Source organism: Piliocolobus tephrosceles, chromosome 1, assembly GCF_002776525.5.
Source record: "Piliocolobus tephrosceles isolate RC106 chromosome 1, ASM277652v3, whole genome shotgun sequence".
NCBI classification, from domain to species: domain Eukaryota; kingdom Metazoa; phylum Chordata; class Mammalia; order Primates; family Cercopithecidae; genus Piliocolobus; species Piliocolobus tephrosceles.
In genome coordinates this window covers 119,628,236-119,652,641 of record NC_045434.1, presented here as the reverse complement: position 1 = coordinate 119,652,641, position 24,406 = coordinate 119,628,236, and the positions used below count along the sequence as shown (strand labels likewise).

The following is a 24,406-nucleotide window of genomic DNA, read 5'->3' as shown; positions in this document are numbered from 1 at the left end:
AAAAAAAAAAAAAAAAAAAAAAAAAAAAAAAAGAAAGAAAGATGAGGAGATGTAATACATGACAAAATATTAATGACTTTCATGAAAAAAGTTGTAATATTTTTATCAGCCCAATCTGCCTGTGAATAAGATCTTAGAGATAGCTTGGACTTCACAAATGCCAAAGCCAAAACCAAACAGAAAGCTACACATTTTTGTGAGATTAAAAAAAAAGATTACTATAAAGTTTTAACCATATTATAAAATAATATTTTTGCCCCTTTATCTGGATTATATTAGTTTGGGTCACTTATTATGCTTATCTTTCTTTTTATTTGTTTTAAATTCAACTTTTATTTTAGGGGTACATGTGCAGGTTTGCTACACAGGTATTTTGTACCCACATAGTAAGCATAGCACCCAATATATAGTTTTATGAGATTTTTAAACAGCAAAATTTAAAAGTGATTTATTAATTATATACATTGTGAAAGGCAATATGACTGCCTATAAATGTTGGATTTTGGTGTAAACAAAAAAAGTCTTCTTTCTCATCCATTTATATCATGTTATTTTCTGCTATTTCTTTCTTTTCTTAAAACTTTTTTGGGTCCTATTTGTTCTACATATCTTCTTTCCTCCTCTGACTATTTAGAATTGATCAATTTCTATTAGCTCCTGTTGGTCCTTGTTTGTTTGGAAAGACAAGAACACATACCCAAAGCAAATCAAAGACAAACTGATTATAACTTGAAACTTATTTTGACTCAGTTTTCTCTATATGTACTTCTTATAAGAATAATTTATAATTGGTAGAATACTAAGCTTTGCAGTTAGGAAGATGATGAATGGTAACATATTTTGCATTATTAGTTCAGTGATAACTACAAATTTAGTAATCTCTAGCATTTCATAAAACCTGAATTGAATATATTTTTCCCTTTATGTAAAAGAAATCAAATGTGATAGTATCGTTATATCCATAGAGTGGGTTACTTTATGATTTCCTCAAATCAGTAAAACTAGACCAATAATTCAGAAGACTTTATGACATTATCTATAGAATAGCAAGACCTTGCATTAAGCCTATTTAGAATATATAAGCTCTACCTGCTATAAAAAACAATATATGAGTAAATAGTATCAGTTTGAACTAGAAAATGTCAATCATATTCTGAATGGATCTAGTTGAGTATATTTTCTGAATGCAGAATAAGTGGGAGTAATATTATTTTTAATAATGTCCCATACACATTTTTAAATCCACAGATCATATGAGCATAACAATTTCAAGTGTAAATAGAGTGTAATAAACAGAAGGGCCTCTCTTTCCCCTAAAAACATCATAAAAGATGTGATTTTTTTTCTAAGCATAGAAAAGTAATTCTGACTTAAGATGATGGAGTGATACATGATTTTATCTGCTTTCATTTTCTATGATCTCATTAAAATGATGGTAAAGGAGTAAACCATGAGCAGAAAAAAAAGAAAAAAGAAAAGAAAGGTACAAGAGCCATTAGTGAAGAAGTTTTAACCAATTTCCAGAAGGCAGGGTTGATGAAGAGTCATCATTAAAGATGAAGATGGAATAAGATGCATTTGTGTCTACACAGAGCAAGTGAGACCCAACGAGGGAGATGATCTGCCTTGAAGAGAAAATAAAAGGACTCAGAAATATAAGTAGAAAGAATGCTAGGAGTGAGATGGGACTCTGAAAACAGGTACACTACTTAAACCATGCATTAAAAGCAATTGATTCCATCTTCATCTGTAGATGTAGGACTTCAGAAGACAAAGGAAAAAAAATATGAAACTATGTTGGTGATCTGAGAGTACTTAGGGTGACTAATAAAGACATTGGAGGGCCAGAACAAAGGCTTCTACACAATGACATTGGTGGTTTCCCTTCCTACTGACCATAGAAAGAATTGTCAAGCCCTATCTTAATAATAAGAGTTTCCAAGCAGATTTATTGTTCAAAACTTTAAAAATGTATGCATATCCAAGGATGGCCAGATATTTTCAAAAAGTTTGTAAGAATGACTGATGTAAATGTTCAGAAAAACCAGGGCTCCCCACAGAAGAGATGACTCAGAGAATAAACAAGATCCTAGTACCTTCTAAGAGATTTATGTAATATATACTGTGTATTGTAAAAGAAAAACACAAAAGAACGATTAGAAAACAAAAATATAATTATATTAAAAAATAGGTTGCAAGATAAAAAGAGTTATCACCAAAATAAAGCAAAAAAGATAAAAATGAAAATAAGAGAAAAAACATGGACACATCTTGGATCAATCTAGAAGCTCCAACATCTGGAGAGCAAGGTTTCTAGAATGAGAGGAGAGAGAAAAAGAGGGGAGAAAACTGTCAAAGAAATTATACAGGAAATCTCCCCAGTAACAAAACCTAAATATTCAGATTAAAAGAACACATGATAATGAATGAAAAAAAGATCTACTTCTAAAAAAACTACCGTGAAATGTTACAAGATTAAAAGTAAATTGAAATGGAAACTTTTTAGAGAAAGAATATGAGCTTGTCATATGCAAACAGGTAGAATTAGACCAGAATTGGGCTTCTCATCACCAATACTGGATGCTAGAAGACAATGATGAGGGCCTTTATATTTAGGAAGAAAATCAGAAGAAAACAGAATAAAGATATTTTTTGACATGTGCACTTTCCAAAAATTTACCTACAACGAATTCAGAATATACTTCAGAAATTACTTGGGTATATATTGCAGTGAGTACACCAAGACAGGGGTAGGCACTAGACAGGAAAATAGTGATTTTCTGTCCCAGAATGACAACGATGCAGTGGACCTTGAGAACAACCAGCCCAGAATGGAAACACAGTTCCAAGACGGAGGTCTCAGAAATAAGTGGAATTGGTACATAGATAGACTATATGAGATCTTCTAGAAAAACTGGGTAATGCAAAGGCAATTATTGATGTATATAAAATAATTCACTTGAATTTAACTCTAGTAATAGTCTCCATTGAATGGAACAAATATGACCTTGGGGGTAAAGAGGAAGGAAAGGTGTCTAAGTCCACCACTTAGCTCCCAAGGAACAATATAAACATTGCTATAATAATCTAAACACTCATGTCTAACTTGTAGAATCAGTCCACAAACTAATTACATAAAACTTGTTAGACATCTCATCTGCTCTGTGATTACAGGAAAGCCAAAATGTTTCCAACCATAACAACATGGAAGAATAAATAAAGTCCACATTGTTAGGGAATTAAACATTGGGAGAGGAAATGGAAAGAAAGATGGGGGTGTAACTGTCTTCATATTTAAAAAATATGGTGGTAAGAGATTTTTCCGATTGTTGAAAAATAATGAAGATTTAAATCTAAGACTTGAAACTACAAAATTGGTAGGGTTGAAGTGTGAATAGTCATGAAATCATATTAGGAAGAAACACGAAAGAAAGTGGAGTTGGCAAAGTTATCTAAATCCTCATCTTGCAGAGCAGGAAGTCAATAAACAATGTCTAAAACTGTAAACCAAAATAATTGAAGAAAAAAAGCATGTTATTAAAAATATAGACATAATCACTAATAACCCTAAAATTAAACTGTAAAATGTGGTTGAAACTGGGGAGCAGAGCTAAAGAAGGAAACTGTTGCTTTTTATTCTAAGCACACAATTTCCCAGCTATGTGCATATAATTTTTAGGTTATAATGTAAAAAGTTAAAATAGCTACAAAAATTTAGTAGCCTTTAATTTTATAAAACAAAAATCACATTTATATATTGCCTTTTGAAAAATCATTTCCAGGTTTAATATGCCATGCTTCCTTGGGGCCAGGAAGTAGATGAAAATGGAAGATGTAAATAGTTTGCAGAAATTTAAACTGTGAATGTTCTGCATTTTAATTTGGTCTTCATCCTGCAAGGAATAGATTGAAACTCTGTTCTTTAAACTTTTAGCTCTTACAATTGACATGGCAATCTCTTGCTCTTTAATTCTTTCAACCTTAAAAAAATAGAACTTATATTATGAATTGTGATAATATTTATCACTTAATACATCAAAGCTAATAAAATTTACAGTGGTTACTAAATGTGCAGGAGCTATAATAAAAGATGCTGTACATACGATTCAAGTAGGAATGACGTGCATTTTCAAAGTATTTAAATGATTACAATCTTGGAAAAATATACTCCTGTTGAAGATCCACTAGTTAGAGGAGAAAATGTTAGTCTAAAACTTAAAAATATTTTAAAAATGTGAATGGTTTTTATGATTATTTGAAAAAATATACATACACAGGATCTCAGAAGTCAGTTGAGTCCAATTTTGTTCTGAATACAGATTAATATAACGTCTCAAAAATGAAACATAAACATAATGTAATGTGCATTCCCACAAAACTTTATACTCAGAGGAAATTACCTAGTGGAAACACAATAGGTAAAAAATTATGGTGATCTCAAGTTCTTTCTGTTGTCCAAATGAGTATAGATTTTGTAGTTATGGAGTTTGACTAAACATTTTAGATGGCCAAACTATAAAATTAAACTTCAAAGTGAAGTTCGCTTTACTACAAAAACTACCTCCTATGGTATAGGTACCTTACTAGCCAGACTGAAGCATGATTTGTACAAAGCAAGAAGACACAATCAAATATCTGCATATTTCAAATATGCAGATATCATATTATCAAATATGCATATTTGTCAAATATCTGCATATTTCAGACGTTGAGGTGTACATAATCAGATGTTGATTAGTTGAAACCTGAACAAGAACCGTCCGTGGGGCTCTAATCATACCATGAGCCTTATCTAATCAACATTTCCGAGCAATCCACAGCATATCACTGGCTTGGAGTGTCTTTGGCTTCGATGGTGCTTGAATCTAATCCAGCCTTGCATCTCTATGGCAAAGGGACACTGCTGAGCCTTAGGTGATTTTGGCCAAAACTTAGGACAGAATTTGTACCGGAGGTTAAAAGCTTCTGGCTTGGGCCGGGCGCAGTGGCTCAAGCCTGTAATCCCAGCACTTTGGGAGGCCGAGACGGGCGGATCACGAGGTCAGGAGATCGAGACCATCCTGGCTAACACAGTGAAATTCCGTCTCTACTAAAAAATTCAAAAAACTAGCCGGGCGAGGTGGCGGGCGCCTGTAGCCCCAGCTACCCGGGAGGCTGAGGCAGGAGAATGGCGTAAACCCGGGAGGCGGAGCTTGCAGTGAGCTGAGATCCGGCCACTGCACTCCAGCCTGGGCGACAGAGCGAGACTCCGCCTCAAAAAAAGAAAAAAAAAAAAAAAAAAAAAAAAGCTTCTGGCTCTTAAACTAAACATTGGGTGAGCATAGTAAAGTGGTCTTTTGGCTAGTCGACTCTTTTATTTTGCACCTGGTTTTGTGAGGAAAACTGATTCTTACTCCAGTCAATCTTACCTTAGAAAGCAAACTTTACTTTCTTGTAGCACTAAGCATTTCTCTGAAATATGTTAGAGGGTAAAAACAATGGTTACTATTTAAAGATTTAATAATTAATTTATTAATTTGACAACCATTTACTGTGAACTTATTTTGTACCAGAACTATTCTAGGTGCTGGGAATACAAAGGTGAACAGGGAGGCAAGTTGTGTGTTACAGCTTCTCAAAATACTATTGCTTATGGTTCTACTGTTGCCTTTCTTCTTCTTTTCTCTTTTTTAAAATCAACTGGCAAAGAAATTTAAAGAAAGATGCTATATCAGACCAAATCTGTATTGAGAAGGAAAGGACATAGCAATGAGTGCACTAAATATTTGTCAATATTAAATAAAAATTATTGAAATTCAGTCATGAGTACTGTACCATAACAGCATTCCTTAAGACAGTCTTCTTAGATAACCTGAAATATAGCTTATGTTTAGCCATATTTGCCTCTACTTTTCTTCCACAAAACATACTCATAAGTTGTCAACATAGAAACAAGCAAATTAAACTACTGCTCCGTGTTTAGTGTTTATAAAAAGTGAATACATAAAAAAATCAAATAAAGTTATATTTCACCAAATCTCACTGATTTGTTCCTGCACATGTATCTTAAAGGTAATTGGTTTGTCTGTATGATAGAAACTTATCCCTATAATCAGGAAATCAATATATATATAGTGTTGGCCAGGGAAGGTCTTATGAACACTTATGTACTTAGTGTTTTGCATTATTTGATTCTTCTCTGTGTAATCTTTTGGTTATGTTCCTTCATGTCTACCATCTATTAGCTGTCTTGTCTCTGCCCAGTGACTCAAAATATCCAATTCCAGGCTTTGTCTTCATGGTATTAATCTTTATTTGACCTCAGTCCATCATAACTTTTACTCCTGGAGTCAAATCCTTTGGGTAAATTAATTTTTGTTGTATTAATCTAAGAAACATACTATAAATGAAGTTAATGTCCCAAAGCATTAACAATGTAAAAATAATAACTGCATCTTCGGTTTCTTATTCTGAAATAGTGAGTACATTAAAAATGTTATACTCAAAAACAATATACTTGCTTAAAACCCAAAATAGGTATATGATAATTATGTATGAAAATGTCCTTTACTTTTCACTGAGTAGGGGACAAAGTGCTTTGCATAAAGCTTCTCTACATTTGGTGACCATGTAAAGTGGTCTTTTGACTAGTTGACTCTTCTATTTTTACCTGGTTTTGTGGGGAAAACTGATTCTTACTCCAGTCAATCTTACCTTAGAAAGCAAATTTTTAGGTGCTTAAAAGAATAGCTTTTGTATGTGACCTATAAACCGGAGTGCTTCATTCATTTATTCATTCATTCATCCAGCTAAGGTTTTTTGTTTAGCAGAAAGCACTATTCCAGATACTAGAGTTAACAATAATGAGAAAGCATGACACCTTTGTTCTGGTGAAGCTTACATTTTGGTGAGAAGAGAGAAAGAATAAATTAAAAATATATTAAAAAAAACAAACTAAATACATCATACAGAAATAAATGTAAGGCCAAGATTTAAGTGGGGCAATTTTATAAGAGTGACTGAGAGGGTCACTTGACATTGGAGGGTAAGGAAGACCTCTCAATGTGTGATATTTAATTTGAGATCTTATTGACAAGAGAAGGATATTTAGGCCTTTAGTTTATTTACTGGAGCAGCTGTTTAGTGGATTTAGCCATTTAGAGGGAAGACAGCATCTTAAAGTGGTTGGGGACATGGGCGAAAGAGTCTGCCTGGATTTGAATCCTGATTTTATCCCTTATTCGCTGGAGACCTTGAACAATTCTATAACCTCTCAGTGTCTCACGTGTAACAATATATATAATATCTATATCAAAGTGTTATTGAGAAGATTAAATAAAAAATACAGGCTACATGTTTAAAATAGTGTTTGGTACATAGTTAAGTACTTAATAAATATTAGCTATTATTATTGTTATTGCAAGGGCCTTAATATGCTTGATGAGTTAAGAGGAACAAATAAACAGAAAGGAGATCAGTGTGTTTAGAATACACTTGGAACAGAAGACGACGAGGTTGGAGAGATGAGTAGTCCAGTAGTCCACATTAAGTTTGCAAAATTTGTGAAGGAAAGATTTGGATTTTACTCTAGGAATGATGGAAAGTCATTTGATTATTTTAAAGGGAGAGGGGAGTGACAGAATGTAAGCTGCACCTTAGAAAGATCTCTCTAGCTACTGTATAGAATATTAATTGCAGAGTAGATAGAGTATAAACAGATAGGCACATTAAAAGGTTATCTGTTGGGAGGCCGAGTTGGGTGGATCACGAGGTCAGGAGATCAAGACCATCCTGGCTAACACGGTGAAACCCCGTCTCTATTAAAAATACAAAAAAAATTAGCCGGGCCTAATGGCGGGTGCGTGTAGTCACAGCTACTCGAGAGGCTGAGGTAGGACAATGGCGTGAATCCGGGAGGTGGAACTTGCAGCATGCCACTGCACTCCAGCCTGGGCAACAGAGCAAGACTCCATCTCAAAATAAATAAATAAACAAGCAAATAAATAATAAAAAAGGGTTATCAGGCGAATTTAGGTGAAAGATGATGATGGAAGCAGTTGTGGAGATGGAGAAAAGTAGGTGGACTTGGGGTATGTTTATAGAATAAAGTGGATAGGACTAGGCTTTGGATTAGATGTGAAGAAAGGGAATTTAAAAACTCAAAAAAAAAAAAAAAAATCAAGGATAACATCTAGATGGTTGACTGGTCCACCTAGGCAGATTTTAGTGTCATTTACTCAGATGAAATGATTGAGGGAGGAATGGGTTTGGGAGCAAAACTCAAGAATCCAACAAGGATAATTCTAAGTTGTTCATGACTATTACACAGTAATATGAATCTAGGGAACAGATACTCCTTTGAGTTTTGATAACACAGCTTTGACGATTTTTAGCATAATGATGACAGTGAAAGCCAGGAGTACATATTACCTCAGAGGGAAGGCATACACAGAAAAGAGAAAGGTATCTAGCACAGAACTCTGTAACTCACAATTTTTATAGGACTCAGCAAAGAAGCCCATGAATAAGCTATAGGTGGGATAAAAAAAAAATGTGGTATTAAGAAATCCAAAAGAAGAAAGTGTTTTAAGAAGGATATAGTACTGACCTGTGACAAATACCACTAAGATGTCTAGCAACAGGACATCAAAGAAATAACCATAAAATGTGGCAGCAAGAGTCACTGCTGATTACAAAACTCAGATAAAGAGTGGTGATCCCAGAAAATGAATTGAAGTGGTTTGAAAAGAACGTAAACCAAAGCAGCCTCTATAAAATATTCTTTCAAGGGAAAAGAAGCAGGAAGATAGGGGTAGGAAAATATAAGATTACAGGACATTTTTATTGTTGTGCTGATGTTGGTTAAGAAAGGTTTGTTTATAAAAATAATCTAGTAGGGAGCAATACGCTGATGTTGTGAAAGACAGTAATTAAATAAATGAAGCCCATGAGCAGATGGTAGTTTAATCTGTTTAGTAACCATGAGTAATCATGCTTCTATCTTTCCTTTTTTTATAATTTTTGTATGTGAGTGTCTGTCTGTTTTTACTCCCATTAATTTCCCAGGAAACATTCTTAGAGTGCTATATTCCATCCAGGTTTGTACGCTGAGGCATGAGTTAGCAAGCCTGGTTTCAAATCTAGGCCACAGCTTTCAGTCATCGTATGATGTTGGACATTGCACTTATTCTCTGTAGTGGAATTTCCTCATCTATAACATGAAAATTCTGAGCTTGACAGTTTTTCATTTTAACTAAGGGAACACTGACTAGATAGTGGATCAACAGCATGTATATGCTGATGGAGAGAAGGTGGTATTTGTGGTTGTGGTAAAATAAACACCATCAGCATTATGTTTATCATCACCATCATCTACCGTTATTCTCAGGAAGCAAAAAACTGACAGAGCTCTCAATGTTGATTTCTTCTCAGTAGATGCTTCCCTTACAAATGGTTATTGATTTCCTAAGCTAGAATTCATCTTGCCAAACGAAATTAGTAAAATTAAAGTTACAGGAATGTATAAAACTGGCAGCGTTTTTGTTTATAATTTTGTGTACCTTAGTGTTAAGTAAACATAGGTATCCCCAGATTCTAATGGAGCACAGATATTGTAAAATGTGGTAACATAAAATAAACAATAAGAGTCATTTTTTATTTCTCAGCTTCCTCAAACTAGCTTTTGTTCAAATAAATCATTATCTTTCTCACTTTACTCTCACTTTTTATGAGGACAAAGGGAGCCAGACAGAAAGGGTAATTTTCCCAAATGCCTGGAAGACAAATGTTCCTGCAAAGGTGGATGGCAAAGAAGGAAGTTAGGAGTCTTACTTCATTGATTTTCTCCTGCTCTGCTCTTCTGTCTGCAGTAAGATGTGAAAACATTAGCATTTATCAAATATTGCATGTGCACATTGCATATATTCAGAAAATGTACTGAAATGTACATCTTACCAAATGTAATAATTGAAGAAAGTGATCATTTTATTTCTATCATGACTTTTGGACATTAAAGTTCTTATAATTGGTTACAATCTATATTTATCAATCAGTAGCTCAGGAAAAGATATCATTTGGGATTCAGCAGGAAGATCAGTTGTTTGCACTAACGAAGCGTAAAAACCATCTGTCCTCTCTTTTATGTATATATATTTCTTACTCTGTAATATCCTGCACTAATAGCTTCTGGATTCAAATCCTAAGGCCATGCCCTTATAAACAAATCAAATGGATTACTGAATATGTTTATGGACAGAATGGTATTTCTTTTTACTTAAGGCCATTAGAGAACTCATGCATTAAGAAATACTGCTGATTTGATTTTTAAAGTCTACCTATTTAGGTACTTAAAATAAGTTTGTCTGTACCATACATTTAGTAGTAAAATAAATTTATATTATTTAAACTTTTATTTGTCTAGCCTTGCGAGTTATACTAGCGAGGGAAAGGTAGGGACAAGAATGGATATTTAAAATATTTTATTGGATAGAGCACCTGAATGAGTTTCTAATGACTATCTGGCTAATGGGATCAAGAATAATATGAACATGTCCAAATAACACACATTTTGCAATGTTAACACAGTTTCACCCTTTTTATTATTTTTGAAACTTCCTTGACTCTTCCTTTTACCTTTTCTGGGATTAAGCCTAGATTATGAACATTTCTTTAAGGAGAAGCCTGTTCAGCATTCAAACTGAACAGCAACTTGTGTTATGAAATCCCAACTAATTTTACAACTCCTATTTGCCTTTGGAAATACAGGTTTTATGTTATTAAGAGGCTCATAATTTAGGTGCAATCTAGAAAAAATGTAGGAGGTAAAAAGAGGCGAATTAATGATAAATAAATATATGATAAAATTTACCAATTACCAAAAATGTGGCTAAAATATAACTAAGGTTCCAGAGTTCCAGAAGAATGAATAAAATGCATAGACAATGGAGACATTGCCATTCTATTTTACAACCTAGAATTTTGGGAAGAGCAAGACTCCTTTTGATAAATGACTTATTTAAAGAATCAATTTATTTTAAAGGAATATTCTTATAAATTTCCTCTATTGCATTTCTGAGTCAAACCTCACTCCTCTCTACCTGAGGCACACAGCTTGACTTTTTTGTTAATTCCTGCTTTCAATGAGATCTTCAGTGTCTCTTGCTTTAAGTGCTAATAAAGCAAAGTATCAGATGTTTTGGAATGAGATACTGCATTGCCATTGAAGAGAGGACAGTTGGCAATGACAACAAACATGAAAAAAAGGCTATGCTTTTATTTTCCTTTCACCCCAGAAGCTTTTTGGCTTTGTAAAAGATATTGATGTGTTTTATATTTGACACACATTGATTTATTTCTTGAAAGCAACTTGAAACTTTTGATTTTACAAATTAAATTTGCTCTCGAACATTCTGCAGACACTAATTTTTGTCCACTATGTTTCAGGTATACTGTGATGGTCTCCCAAAATTCAACTGGAACAAGAAGTTGATTCTGATCTCTCAGTGCAGGCAGAATTTATCTACAAGGGTATGAAGATTTAAAACAGAAAAACAAATGGGCATTTTCTGTAAAATGTGTTAATGTACTAAGTGTCATGGGAGAGTAGGGGAGGTGGGAAGACTATGCCAGGGGAATCCAACCACATTAAGGAAAAATCATGGAATAGTTAAAGTGGGAAGGAAGAGTGTCCCATGACAAGGGAGAGCAAGTTCAATGTCAAGAAGGTAAAGAAAGCATACACAATTGAGAAACCGAAAGATTAGAATGGTTAAAACTTAGAGTGAGTGCATGACGAGAACCTGGGAACTCAAGGCCTGGAGAATCGGGCAGAGTTCATTTCATGAAGACAAAGCATGCAAAGGTGTTTGGATTCCATTTTAAACGTAAACCACTTGAATACAGGTATAATATAACAAGATTTGTATTGGGGAAAGATCACACTAAATATTTTTTAGCGAGGGAGAGCTAAAAAAATGATTAGGAGGTCATTTGAGTAATTCAGTTGAAAAATCACGAATGACACTCTGAATTAGGTTGGTGGAAGTGAGGATGTAGAAGAGGTGGTTTTGAGAAATTGGTGAGAGGGAAGATAAAACATGCGGTGATTGAATGGTGGTGTGAAGCTTAGGGAAGAATCAAAAATGAATCTAACTTCTTTTTTTCCATAACAATTGGGTGGATGGTGGTTCTATTCATTAAATTAAAGTTATAGATTTACCTAGGGGGGTTCTTTATTATTTTGTACCCCACAAAAGACATTATGTGTGAGGAAAGAAATTTCAGTCTTTGAACTCAGAAGGACTTTCATGTGAAGTGATTGCCTCTAGCATGAATCTTTGACAAGTTAATTTAAACTTTCTGCGTATCTGTTTTAGTGAAGTTGTTGATACTAATGCCTAAACCAGAAGTCTTGCGTAGATTGGAAATAGCACATGTGAAGCAGCTGGCCTAGTGCTTGTCAAGCAGTAGGCACTCAATATTGCTGTAGTTATTGACTTATGTGTCAGATGTCCCCACTAAAATGTAACCTTGACAGGAAGAAGATGGTCTCTTTCCCATCTTTGTATTCACAAATACCTAGCAAAGTGCCAGCACACGTTAGAGAGTCAATAAATAATTGTTAAATTAAAGTATTAGCCTATAGATAATTTGGTTCTCATTTAAAAATTAATTTGGCAGAAACAGTAAAGACAGTAACTCAAGTCTGTACTTGTGACCTTAAGTTTCTAATGCTCCTTCTGTTAAACATGAAGTCTCAAAGTTGTGTAATAGAATCTAGTGCTTCCCTAGATGGCACCAAACTACTGCCCTAAAACAGCACTAACACGACAGAGTCAGGGGCAGAGGACTGGAAAGCTGGAAAGTCTTATTATAATCTACATTAAATATCTATTTGGTGTTCTTAGGGGTGTGTACAAACTTTAACCATGTTTTTTCAGTAGAATTCTCACATACATACAATTACATTCTGCATATCTAGGAATGTGACATGATTCAGTTAAGAACAGGGGACTTTATTCTATTCTGTCTTTCATTGGAGTACATTAAGGACTTAGAAAAAGACATTACTGTACCTCATTCAGGCCAGAGGGTCCATTGCTGTTGACAGATTTTCCTAATTTCTCCAAATCTTTAATTCTGTAGTAGAAATAAGCAAAATGGTGCCCATGGTGCCCCAGTGGTCTTGATGAGTTGTGATTCCTTTGGGGCCTTATTTACCATTTGGGGGTTACTTAGATTTTGTAGACAATGAGACTAGCTTGTTTTTAGCATCTTAAAATTCATGTGATGTACGCTGTGACATTTATTTAAAAGCAAATCCACTGAAAAAGTGAGGGAAAACACATTCATCATTGTTGCAATTTTATTGTTTCTCTCTAATCCATTTCTACCCTGTACTAATTGGCCATGTGGGTTAAGAAGCATTTGTGTAGAGAGAAGATGCTATTGATGAATAAGCCTTCTTGCTCTTGTTACTATATTGCTGATTCTATAATTATCCAATGTCCCACTCTAGATCTGAGCAGCATAGCAACTGAATTATAGGCCCTTTTGGAACAACTGAACGCCTGATATGCTTTTTTTCCTCTACCCTTTCTGTTAATGGTCCTGATGTTAACATCAGGTTTCTTCCCCAAGTGTATGCATTCTGATATATGGATAACTGGGCGTTTATTTATGAGATAATATTAGCCTTGGAGTTCAAGGGCTCTCAGAGATGAACTGATCCAAACTGTACCAATTGCCAGGAAATGTAAACACTAAATTGAGTGTTAATCAAACTATAACCTACTGCTGTACTTAAAGTTATATGTTTCATTTCTTCTGCAATTGTGTATATACATACATATATTTATGCACCACATATAATAATATATATAATATATACTACCACACATCTTGTTTCAAATAGAGTGGCTCTTTTAAAAATAAAAAATATGAAGTTTCAATTATTTATTTTTTCAGCAACCATGTGGCTTTATACTTCACTGTATAAATGACTGTATGGCTCTGCCTGGACGTTTTCTACATTGTAATTAAGGGTTGTGGTCCAGTCGATAAAATATCCTCTTTGCTCAGGAGATGCTCAATAAGTGGTTAATTGACCTAAACATGGTGGGATAGTAAAAACTACCCAGTTCTTGAGATAAAAAGCATGAAAAAGTTACATTAATTGTTTGTGGCAATGGCCTCTCTACTAAGTGAATAAAAAGCTGAGGATGGCTAATAATCTACGAAAGCATTTATGAAATGTGGGAACTATTTTCAGTATTTTATAGAATCATCTCCACTAATTTATGTAGCAACCATCTCATTAAATAAGAAAGTTGAATACCGATTTTATTGCTATTTGATATTTGTATTATATTAGTTGCCAAGTTTTGTTTTAGATTAGCTAAAATAAAAATAAATATTGATTAATTAATGCAGTTTATTTGACAATCAAATTATTTCTAACATTGTGGTCCACTGGAGAAAATTAATTAAAAAGATCCGTGATGTTACAGATATTAAGGATCAAGTCCTAAGCATAAGGATACTATAGAAATATTATGCAAAATTCAACAGGAAGAATAAAAAGGATGAATGTGTGCCTATTTAGATTAACCCTCTTTGTCCAAAATATCTTTTTCAGTATTGGAAGGGGTTAGATGTGGGGGGTTATATGTGGGTTAGAAAAAACAAACAAATGGGGTTAAAAAAGAGCTGAGGAGAATATAGAACTACCCAACTGCAGTAGAGATTATTTCCATCTAGGTAAACCAGACAGAATATCTGTAGAAGGAAAGCTCATTCCTAAAATTGAGCAAATCCCAAAAGTTGTTTTCTGTGTTGTTCATTCAAAAACATAACTGACATACTTTTAAGTTTCAGGAGGTTTACTAACTAGAATCATTCTATTGCCTATCCTTACTTCAGTAGAGTGCATTTGTGCTTAGCAGATGCTGGGTCACTACATGCAATGCCTGTGTGCTTGGGTTTATTGTGACATGCTAGGAATAAAAGAGTGAATTGATTCTCAGGGTCTGGACTGGTTTCTCTATAACAAATGGACCTCCTCCTCAAAAGAAAGTCAAAACCCCACACAGACAAATCCTACAGATTGTCACTTGCAGAAAAATCTTTAACCAGATATTTTATGAGCTAATACAAAATGCATCTGGATATTTCTTTGTAAACTACATATTATTGAGGACACTGGGTAATTCTTCATTTGAGATTTACTTCTTATCTTATTTTGTGGAGACACCATCTGGCAAGCCCTGTCACTAATATGGACATTAAACTAAAGATATTTCTTAATATAAAAAGAATCAAATAGAACAGCAGAATTTCCTTATGTAAGTAATGTTTACCTATTGTATATTAACCATAAACTCCACAACTTGAATTATAAAAGCAGAACATGTAAAATAATTATTTAAATGTTATGTTAAATAAATAACTTTTCCCTTGCTTAGTCTTATAATGCCCTGCCATTTTGGCTCAAATAGGATGTGGCTAAAAAGATGCGTTTCTTGTTATGAGTAAAACAGATAATTCTCTGTTACTTGAAATAGGTAATACTCTGTTGAAAAGGGTATAAATTATTCCTATGACTCCTTATAGAGTAAATTCCTTCACCAGATACTTATTGAGTGACTGTTCTTCGCCAGGTAGTTTTCTAGGCATTGGAAGATACAACATGTAGAGTGAACATGATAGACATTGTTCTTGTCCTCGGAAAAAAAGTCTAGCAAGACACATTGTACTACACATGCAATGATAATGAAACAAGAGAAATCCAATCATTAGTGAAATATCAGGGTTTGGAAGTGCCTGGCAAGGACACCAGCCTAGTCTGGGAGGGCAATGAATGATTCTAGCAAGACACAACATTTAAACTGAGACCTGATGAATGAATAGTTTATCACATGTGGCAGGTGACAGTGTGTTGATGGAGGCTGGCTACATAGGGGAAGGAGTGTTTCAGGAGCAGGAACAAACAGCATCTTATAACAGCTCCATGGTAAGACAGTATAAGGCACACATGACTGGGACTTAGTGTGTGATGAGAGAAGTGGCCAAAACTAAGCCTGGAGAAGCAGAAAGGGCCACACGTAAAGGGTCACATAAGCCATGGACTGTATCCTATGACATAAGGAATCCATAGGAGATTTTAAGCAGAGCAAAATAATTTCAGATTTATACTTCAGAAAATCCCTTGGGCAACAATGTGTACAATGAGTTAGAGAGGAATGAAAACTGGATTCACAGAATCTATTATACAAAATTGACTGTTAGGAGAACAACTGTAAATGAAAAAATGTAGACTGTGTTTGACGAGGAATAAAGAGCTGAGGATTCTTGAACATGTGTTTAGGACTTCAGGTTTACCTTATTTCCTCCTGATTCATTTTGTCAGATTCTTTTAGAAATCCTGTTATGATGACAGAGGAGCCTCCGATGTAGCAGTTTCCCACACTTTGAGACTGTGATAACCAAATGCAATATTTTGCATTTTGGATCTCTTTTTATCATTTGAAGCATATTTGTAAAATAGTCTTTACAATGTTCTTGTAAGCCACTCAGATTTTATTTTAAATGTTTACATTTATTCACTGAAGTTTTCTTTACTAAAAATCAATCATTTTTTGTGTGTGTTCTTTACTTCTCTTCCCAATTTTCCTGATCCACAAAAGGATGTATTTATCTTGAGAGAACATTTTCTATGGGTATTGACTTGCCCTCCCTGTCATGTCACATCAAGTCAACAACTAAAATACTGATCCTAAATAAACTTATAACTCTTCCTTATTCAATTCATGACCACTTGTTTATTTTACATTCAAGTTGCAGACTAGTCCCATGTTGACTTCAACTGAAAAATTAGCTCATGGATATCATGAAGGTATTTGTAACTCAGACCAGCTTGGACCACACATTTTAGGAGGCAAGAACTAGAGTCCATGACCCAGGCATGTCACATGCTTGATTCTTTATGTAGTGGTGAGTTCCCATTGAAGTAGTTGTCACTTATCATTTCTTGAGTAGATCAGAGCAGTTGATGGCAATTCTGTAAATTGGAGGAATTGTTTCCATTTTCTTTAATAATTGCTGTTTGACATTTGGTCCCAGGGCAACTTACCTTTCCCTAGTCTCTAAATTTCTCCACTAACGAAAAAAAAAAAAAAAAAAAAAAAAAAAAAAAGCCTTTTTCCTCTAGCCGAGCAATGACTAATATCACATATTGGAAAATAAAATGTATATCCACTAGTGTAGTCCATAGAATTGACTGTATTTGCCAGACTACTTATTTGAAGCCACCAAATGGTAATACAGTGCTCTAAAAATCAAGAAATCATTAGTCTAGCACAGAGTACTCAGACATGCTTAAGTCATTAGGGGACAATTCACACTTAGAAAATGGGCTCTGATTTCTTTATAATTAGATATTTTATGACTCTTTATAAAATGTAAGAACACAATTTTCTTTGAAACTATATAAAAATGTAACTTAGACAAATGAAATTGCCATACTCACTTAGCTTTTTCATGCAGTCGCGAAGTCTGGTTTCCAAGCTCAGTACTCTTTGGTGTAGTTCCTCATAGTCATAGGCACCAATTTCCTCCTGAATTCCAGTGAGGACGGCAGACAGATTCCGTATTTCCTCCTTGAACTGGGTGATTAACTTAGCATCTGTTTTGTACTGTTCCAGCACAGGGATCAAAGGCAGGAGCTCATCCATTTTCTCTTTCAACTCCTGTGAAAAGCAGTCTATTGTTCCTGAGAGTCATTTAAAACAGATCATGCTGCTCTGTTCCTTTTATTATGATACTTAAAGGAAACTGTTAAAATAGCTTCAACATTTCTTATTGATTTTTGGTTGAAATTAGGTATTTTGTGAAAATTTAAGTGGTCATGTGATGATTAGTAGTAAGTCCATCTATTTCAGCTTTTCCATACAAGAATCTTTCTTTAATGCTTACTTTTCTACAGCAAATGTCTCCTTATTATAATTAGAAAAACTTCCAATAGTAGAAACTATGGGTTATATACTATCTCGTTTTCTGGTAACATTTTATATAGTGAACGATGTATTATCTAGTTAAGAAATACAAGCAGAATCCATCTTCTAATTATGAATTAAGTTTGAATAAAGTGATTGAAAATAGATCAAATACCCTATGATTGTCCAGTTGAGTCTAATCATCCACCTACTAAATATCCATGTTACGGGGCACATACAGAAAATTTTGGACTCTGGGTCAGCTTTTCTCTGACACTTAGAATTTTTCCATCATGGCCACCTACCAACTTTGTTTTTCCTTTGTGCTCAGGTATTCCTTGATCTTTTAAATACCAATTTTAGCACAACTTCATTATGAGGTAAGTTTAGAAAGTATAATAAATCACGTGAAGCTTCCCAAAGCTCAAAGAAATGTATGTTACTGTTTACTATTTTGAATTATTACCTGTACTTCAACTCCATTTATTTTACCATAGATAATTTAGAGGTCGTTATGTATGGCCGAATTGCTTGTCCATGTAGTGAATTAACTCTTTAAGAAACCAAAGTGTGTAATTTATGTAACAGATGAGCCAGTTACACACAGTTGTTTGAAGCTGAAGCATTGACTTTCATCCAACACACACACACACACACACACACACACACACACACGTAGTGTTTGTTGTCAAGCAGTATCCCTCACCCCTAGCCATAACAGGACTGAAGTATGCCTACAATTTCACCTTGAGTTTCTAGACATGTGACCTTTACTTTTTTCTCTTTAACTTCATAGTAGTGGATAGGTGTATATACATACATATATATATATATATTTCAGGAGTTTGATTCAATTATTAATTTATTGGAAATAATATCATTTGTGGAAAAAGTTGCCCCTCTTATGATTATTTGAGAATAATACATAGGTGCTGTCAGAAATCATACTGTACACTAATGTAAGGAGCTGAAAATTACATTTTTAGATTACATTCAGGAGATGTTATTACTATAGATGCATTAAAATAGCAGGAGCTCCCATTGCTGCCCTGATTTATAGGCTTGAGTTTCTTGTGGGGAAATTTCCACTTGCTCTGTAAGTTCAGAATCTTTAAATGTGTTCACATGTACATATTGAGTGGGAGGCTATGGAGAGACTTAATAATGAGAAAGATTCATAAATATCACAGTCAAAGGCAGAATTGCAGAGCTTTGCTCATTTTGTCAGCTCATTTGGAAACAGACTTATTAGAGTATCTTGCAGCATCCCTAAAGGAAGACATAATTGTTTCATTAGGATTTTAATGACAATATTTCTGTTAGTATCATTTTCTGTACATTATAACAACTGTTACAATCAAAGGTTTTACATAGTACTATGGGCATATTTAAAAGAGAGCAATTCAATGTGAAAATGCTGGTAGTTTTCTTCTCCTTCAATTCAAAACTAGGTATTTAGATTTGTTAATCTTTTCAACAATTCCTAAGTTGATGATTGGCAATCAATGGTGAAACTCTGGAAACTTATATGAGAGCATTGGAAAGTTCACCCAATGCTCATATCAAATACTTAAAAGATTACAGTAGAATAGCATAGATCTATGTTTGCTAATCTCTTCTAAAATTTCACTTTCTACTATGTTGCTTTTATATCCAAGTTCTTAGCTAGAGTAAGCCAACATCAATCTCTTCATATAAGAATGACAATCTCAAGTATAGTAGTTGCCATAAGCTCTCTATCTGAAAGAATGTAGAAGACAAAACCTACTTAACATTCTTGGTAAGATGGGAATTGTGTATCGGAGGGAATTTTTTTTTTTTTCTTTTGAGATGGAGTCTTGCTCTGTCGCCCAGGCTGGAGTGCAGTGGTGCGATCTCGGTTCACTGCAAGCTCCACCTCCGGGGTTCACGCCATTCTCCTGCCTCAGCCTCTTGAGTAGCTGGGACTACAAGCGCCTGCCACCACACCTGGATAATTTTTTTTTGTAATTTTAATAGAGACAGGGTAGGAAGATTTTTTAAAAAGTATTCTTCAATATTGAATTTACTTTGGAATGTTCCATTTCCTCTTTTCAAGTATAGTACTAGCATCTAGAACAAAATCCAACTCATGGTAGGTCTCAACAAATAAATAACCTCCACAAATATATGTCGAGCACCTAATTAGTATTATTTGTAATTCACAGACCTAAAGTCTACTTGGAGAAGCAATGCAGCATTAGCATTAAGAGGTATAAGTCTGGAGTTGGATTTTGTGTGTTGAATCTTGGTTCTCATGCATACTAGATATATGTCTCTGGACAAATTACTCAACCTCTTTGATATGGTTTGGCTCTGTGTCCCCACCTAAACCTTATCCCAAGTTGTAATGCCCACATGTCGGGAGGGACCAGGTGAAAGGTGATTGTATCATGGGGGCGATTTCCCCCATGCTGTTCTGATGCTGAGTGAGTTCTCATGAGAGCTGATGGTTTTCAAGTGTGGTACTTTTGCATTCATGCTCTCTCTCTCTCTCTCCTGCTGCCTTGTGAATAAGGTGCCTGCTTCCCCTTCCACCATGATTATAAGTTTCCTGAAGCCTCCCTAGCCGTGCAGAACTGTAAGTCAGTTTATCCTCTTTCTTTCACACGTTACCCGGTCTCAGTGCAGATCTTTATAGCAGTGTTAAGAATATACCAATACACTCTTTGTGCATCAGTTTCCTTATTTTTAAAATGGAAATGAAAATAGTGCCTGAGTTATAAGATTGTTGCAAGGATTATACAGTTAATATACTGAAAGTGCTTAGAACTGTACTTTGAATATGTATAATATTCTGAAAAATCATTATTATTATCATTACTGTTATTTGGATTTTGACATATAACTTCAGCATATACTTGGAATACATGAACTAGGAAAATCCAAGTCATTGTCACAAGGTGCTGCTGCCTGAAAATTGTTTTCTTATCAGCAGCCTGCTGATTTGCTGCTAGGCAATTTATAGGACTAGGCACATTATTTCTTTGGGGTTTATCTCAGTTTTGTATCTTTTTTGTTTCTTAGTTTCCTGTCTTCTGTCAAAAGTTCCCAAAGATGCACATGCTTCATCATGCATTTCCCAGCCCTGTCAACCCTTACACTCTCAAGCTGTCCTTTGGCTTTGCAGAATTCTCACTGCATTTTCCATCTGTGCCAAACAGTCTGAGCTCCTCTCCTCCTGACTAGTTCCTTCTGGGAATGCTCTTCCCACACCTAAGGTGCCAGCTTACTATTTTCTACTTTGCCGATTACCTCAGCATTGGGTTCACATTGTTATTTTACCATCTACACTCTAACCCTGAGCACTGAAAATTGACATAGTAAATCTTTTGGTTTTCTCGACTCCCCCTATAATTTAGTAGTGGAGGGATAGGGTCACTAGTACGAAACTGCTTTCTCATAACTCTTCTCCCGGTCTTTTTAAAACAAAATTAATTGCTTCTCCCTTTGCACTCATAAGTAATGTTTATACCTCCATTCACCATCAGTTCACCTGCCTGTTAGTTGTCTTTCATAGAAGAGAGATTATGTATTATACATCCAGCAGGGGGCCAGCCGCACCTTGTGTGTGGTATGTGCTCAATAGATATTGGCTAAGATTAATTATTTTGCTCTTCAACTTTATATTCTTCTCTGTTTACCATTTATCCATAAGTTTCCTATTTATCTGGTTCAATCATACTCTCATTTTCAATAATCTTTAAATTTAAGTATATTCTAAATCTTGCTCTAATTTGTCCTAATTTCTTAACCTGCTGGCTTTGCTTACTTCTCACTTCTATTTAGACCTCATGATTAATCACTTCAGTCCCCTCTCTTTTCAATACCCTCAACTTTCTTGCCCTCTTTTTCTTCTGTTGTGACCTTCTGGGTAAAAGTTTAAAACGAGTTTAGGATGTAACTTTCTTCCACACCTCTTTACTCAGTCTCTTGAGTACCACTGAAGAAAATTACAAAACCATGAAACTTTCTGCCACATTCAAATGTGTTATGCAGAGACTCAGTTACATGTTCCTCACTAGCTCCCCACCAGAAACCATTATGTGTAGGAAGCACTCCTTTCCTTTCCAAGGACTTGAATTCAGATCCACTCCTTCAACATCAGCCATGAATCTCACTTCCTAATTCACAAGAAAACTAGAGGCTATTAAGTGGGCAACCACAGTGTTTTATGAACTATGGGCTGTGCCTTGGTAAGGCAAATGGTTTACTTTTAATGGGAGCTCAAATTGCATTAGCAGGCCAAGAGTTTTTTCTTAAAATTCATAACTCTTTCATATATAGTTAACAAAAGTCCACATAGCGTGATTTCTTTCTCCATTTTCAGTATTTGTAAATAATCGCCAATAAAATACTTAAAATCTAGAAAAATATTTGTATAAATTTATGAAACAACTCTCTCCATATGCTCACATTAATGGCATAGTTATCTCTTTAAATAATTTATACCATCTACATCTTTCTTCATATTAGCAGGGCATAAAACCATTAGAGAAACATTTATAATTTAATTATTAATTTTCTTTGGGGAAATTTTCCTTGTTTCAGAAACTCCACCAAACTCTATAATGATGAAGCTTTTTTTATAGCAAGGCTTCTATGTCTTCCTACCAGCTAATGGTCAGTTTCAGTGGAGAGATGACTGAAATTCCTATGAGTCTTTTACCTTGCACATACGGGCCAATGCATAGTCATTTCTAGCTGAGTGCCCCACTGCTGTCCATCCCACTCTGTGTCTGATTTGGATTGACAAGACTGCAGAAGTCAAACCTACCTGAAAATGCTTGGTCATAAGTGTCTTTCGATCATCTTCAATCTGCCGAAACTTTGCCTTCAACCCTTTCATTTGGGTTTCCATTTTTAAAACATACTGGAAATCTCTCTGAGTTCTCAAGTTTAAGACTTCAATAGACTGGGACATGTTCTGAACCTGTTAAACAAGAATATTGTCTGTACATTATTATCTGTTTGCAGGTTTGTGCAATCACTAAAAAAATAGCAAAAATGTCGTTAACATAAAAACTAGAAGTACCAAATTCATAATTGCATTCCCATATGACACATTTTCAGAAGAACAATTCTTCATGATAAACATTTAAACAATTCAGCAAGAGAAAATTATACCTAGACAGGAAATTTAAAAATGGGCATTCTATCATTAGAACTGACTGAATATAAATGAGTTTAATACATTAGAAAAATAAGCTTTAAAAATAGGATTTTCATTTTAAGGCTTTGTAAGCTAATAACACCCCAACCTGTTAAATGTCAAAATAAGTTGTTTCTCTAAATACTAATTCTAATTTCTTAAATATCTAGAATGTTTAGCAATTGTGGATGGTAGTGAAGAGTTGAAGAGGCCTAGAATGCATTCATTCTAGCTCAATAAGTTCTTAATGGGTCTGAAGTACTCCCAGGGGTGAGACTGAATTGACCAACTCAATTAGCAGTACTAGAAGACTCCCTAAATTGGACAGCATGGTGTTTGAGGAACCCGGAAAATGGTAACTGTATCAAGTGCTTGGTAGACAGGTCTTAAACACATTTTAAGCCAATGGCACCATCCCAGGTTCACTGAATCCTGGGCTATTTAGAAGTAAAAGAAGAGGTAACCTATAAAGCATGCAGAAATGAGAGGAAAAAATGACTGGTCTAATTTTTGGAGCAACAAAAGTCTGAAAACAAGAGAAAGCATCTAATATTGGGAGATTTGTCAAATAGAGAAATAGAATATGAATGACCCATTATAAATAATAAGATAGATCTCTCTACTGTTAGTACTCAAAGCAACAATTTTGGTATCACCTAGGAGTTTGTCAGAAACGCAAAATCTCAGAAATGCTCATCCAGAACTACTGAATCAAAATCTACATTTTGTCAAGATTCCCAAGTGATTCCTATGTCTATTAAAGTTTGAGAAGTACTGCTTAACATGGAATGATTTCAATGAGAAAAGCAAACGTACAGATCTTTACGTAATTTCGTCTTTTTTGTTGCTGTTGTTGTTGTTGCTGTTGTTTGTGAGATGGAGTCTCACTCTGTCACCCAGCCTGGAGTGCAGTGGTGTGAGCTCAGCTCACAGCAACCTCCACCTCCCGGGTTCAAGCAATTCTCCTGTCTCAGCCTCCTGAGTAGCTGGGATTACAGGTGCATGCCACCACTCCTGGCTAATTTTTGCATTTTTAGTAGAGTCGGAGTTTTACCATGTTGGTCAGGCTGGTCTCGAACTCCTGACCTCAGGTGATCTACCCATCTTGACCTCCCAATGTGCTGGGATTACAGGTGTGAGTCACTGTGCCCAGCCAATCTGTTTATTCTAAATCAAATACACATACTTGCACACACACATAATCAGTAAAAAGCTATTTTCATTGAAAAAATGTGAATTAAAAAGGGATGACTTGTTCAGACACAAG

At 34.8% G+C, this 24,406-nt stretch overlaps 1 protein-coding gene across 3 annotated transcripts in view; it reads right to left on the bottom strand.

Annotated features, from left to right (window-relative positions):
- OLFM3 (olfactomedin 3) overlaps positions 1-24,406 on the bottom strand; it is a 199,845-nt gene that overhangs the window by 4,453 nt on the left and 170,986 nt on the right. For all 3 annotated transcript variants that reach the window (XM_023191308.2, XM_023191307.3, XM_023191306.2), the window contains 2 exons: positions 22,765-22,920; positions 17,504-17,723 (listed from right to left, as the gene is read on the bottom strand). In XM_023191308.2, coding sequence (XP_023047076.1) covers positions 17,504-17,723; positions 22,765-22,911 — 367 coding nt within the window. In that variant the 5' untranslated portion in view covers positions 22,912-22,920. The remainder of the gene's footprint in view (positions 1-17,503; positions 17,724-22,764; positions 22,921-24,406) is intronic.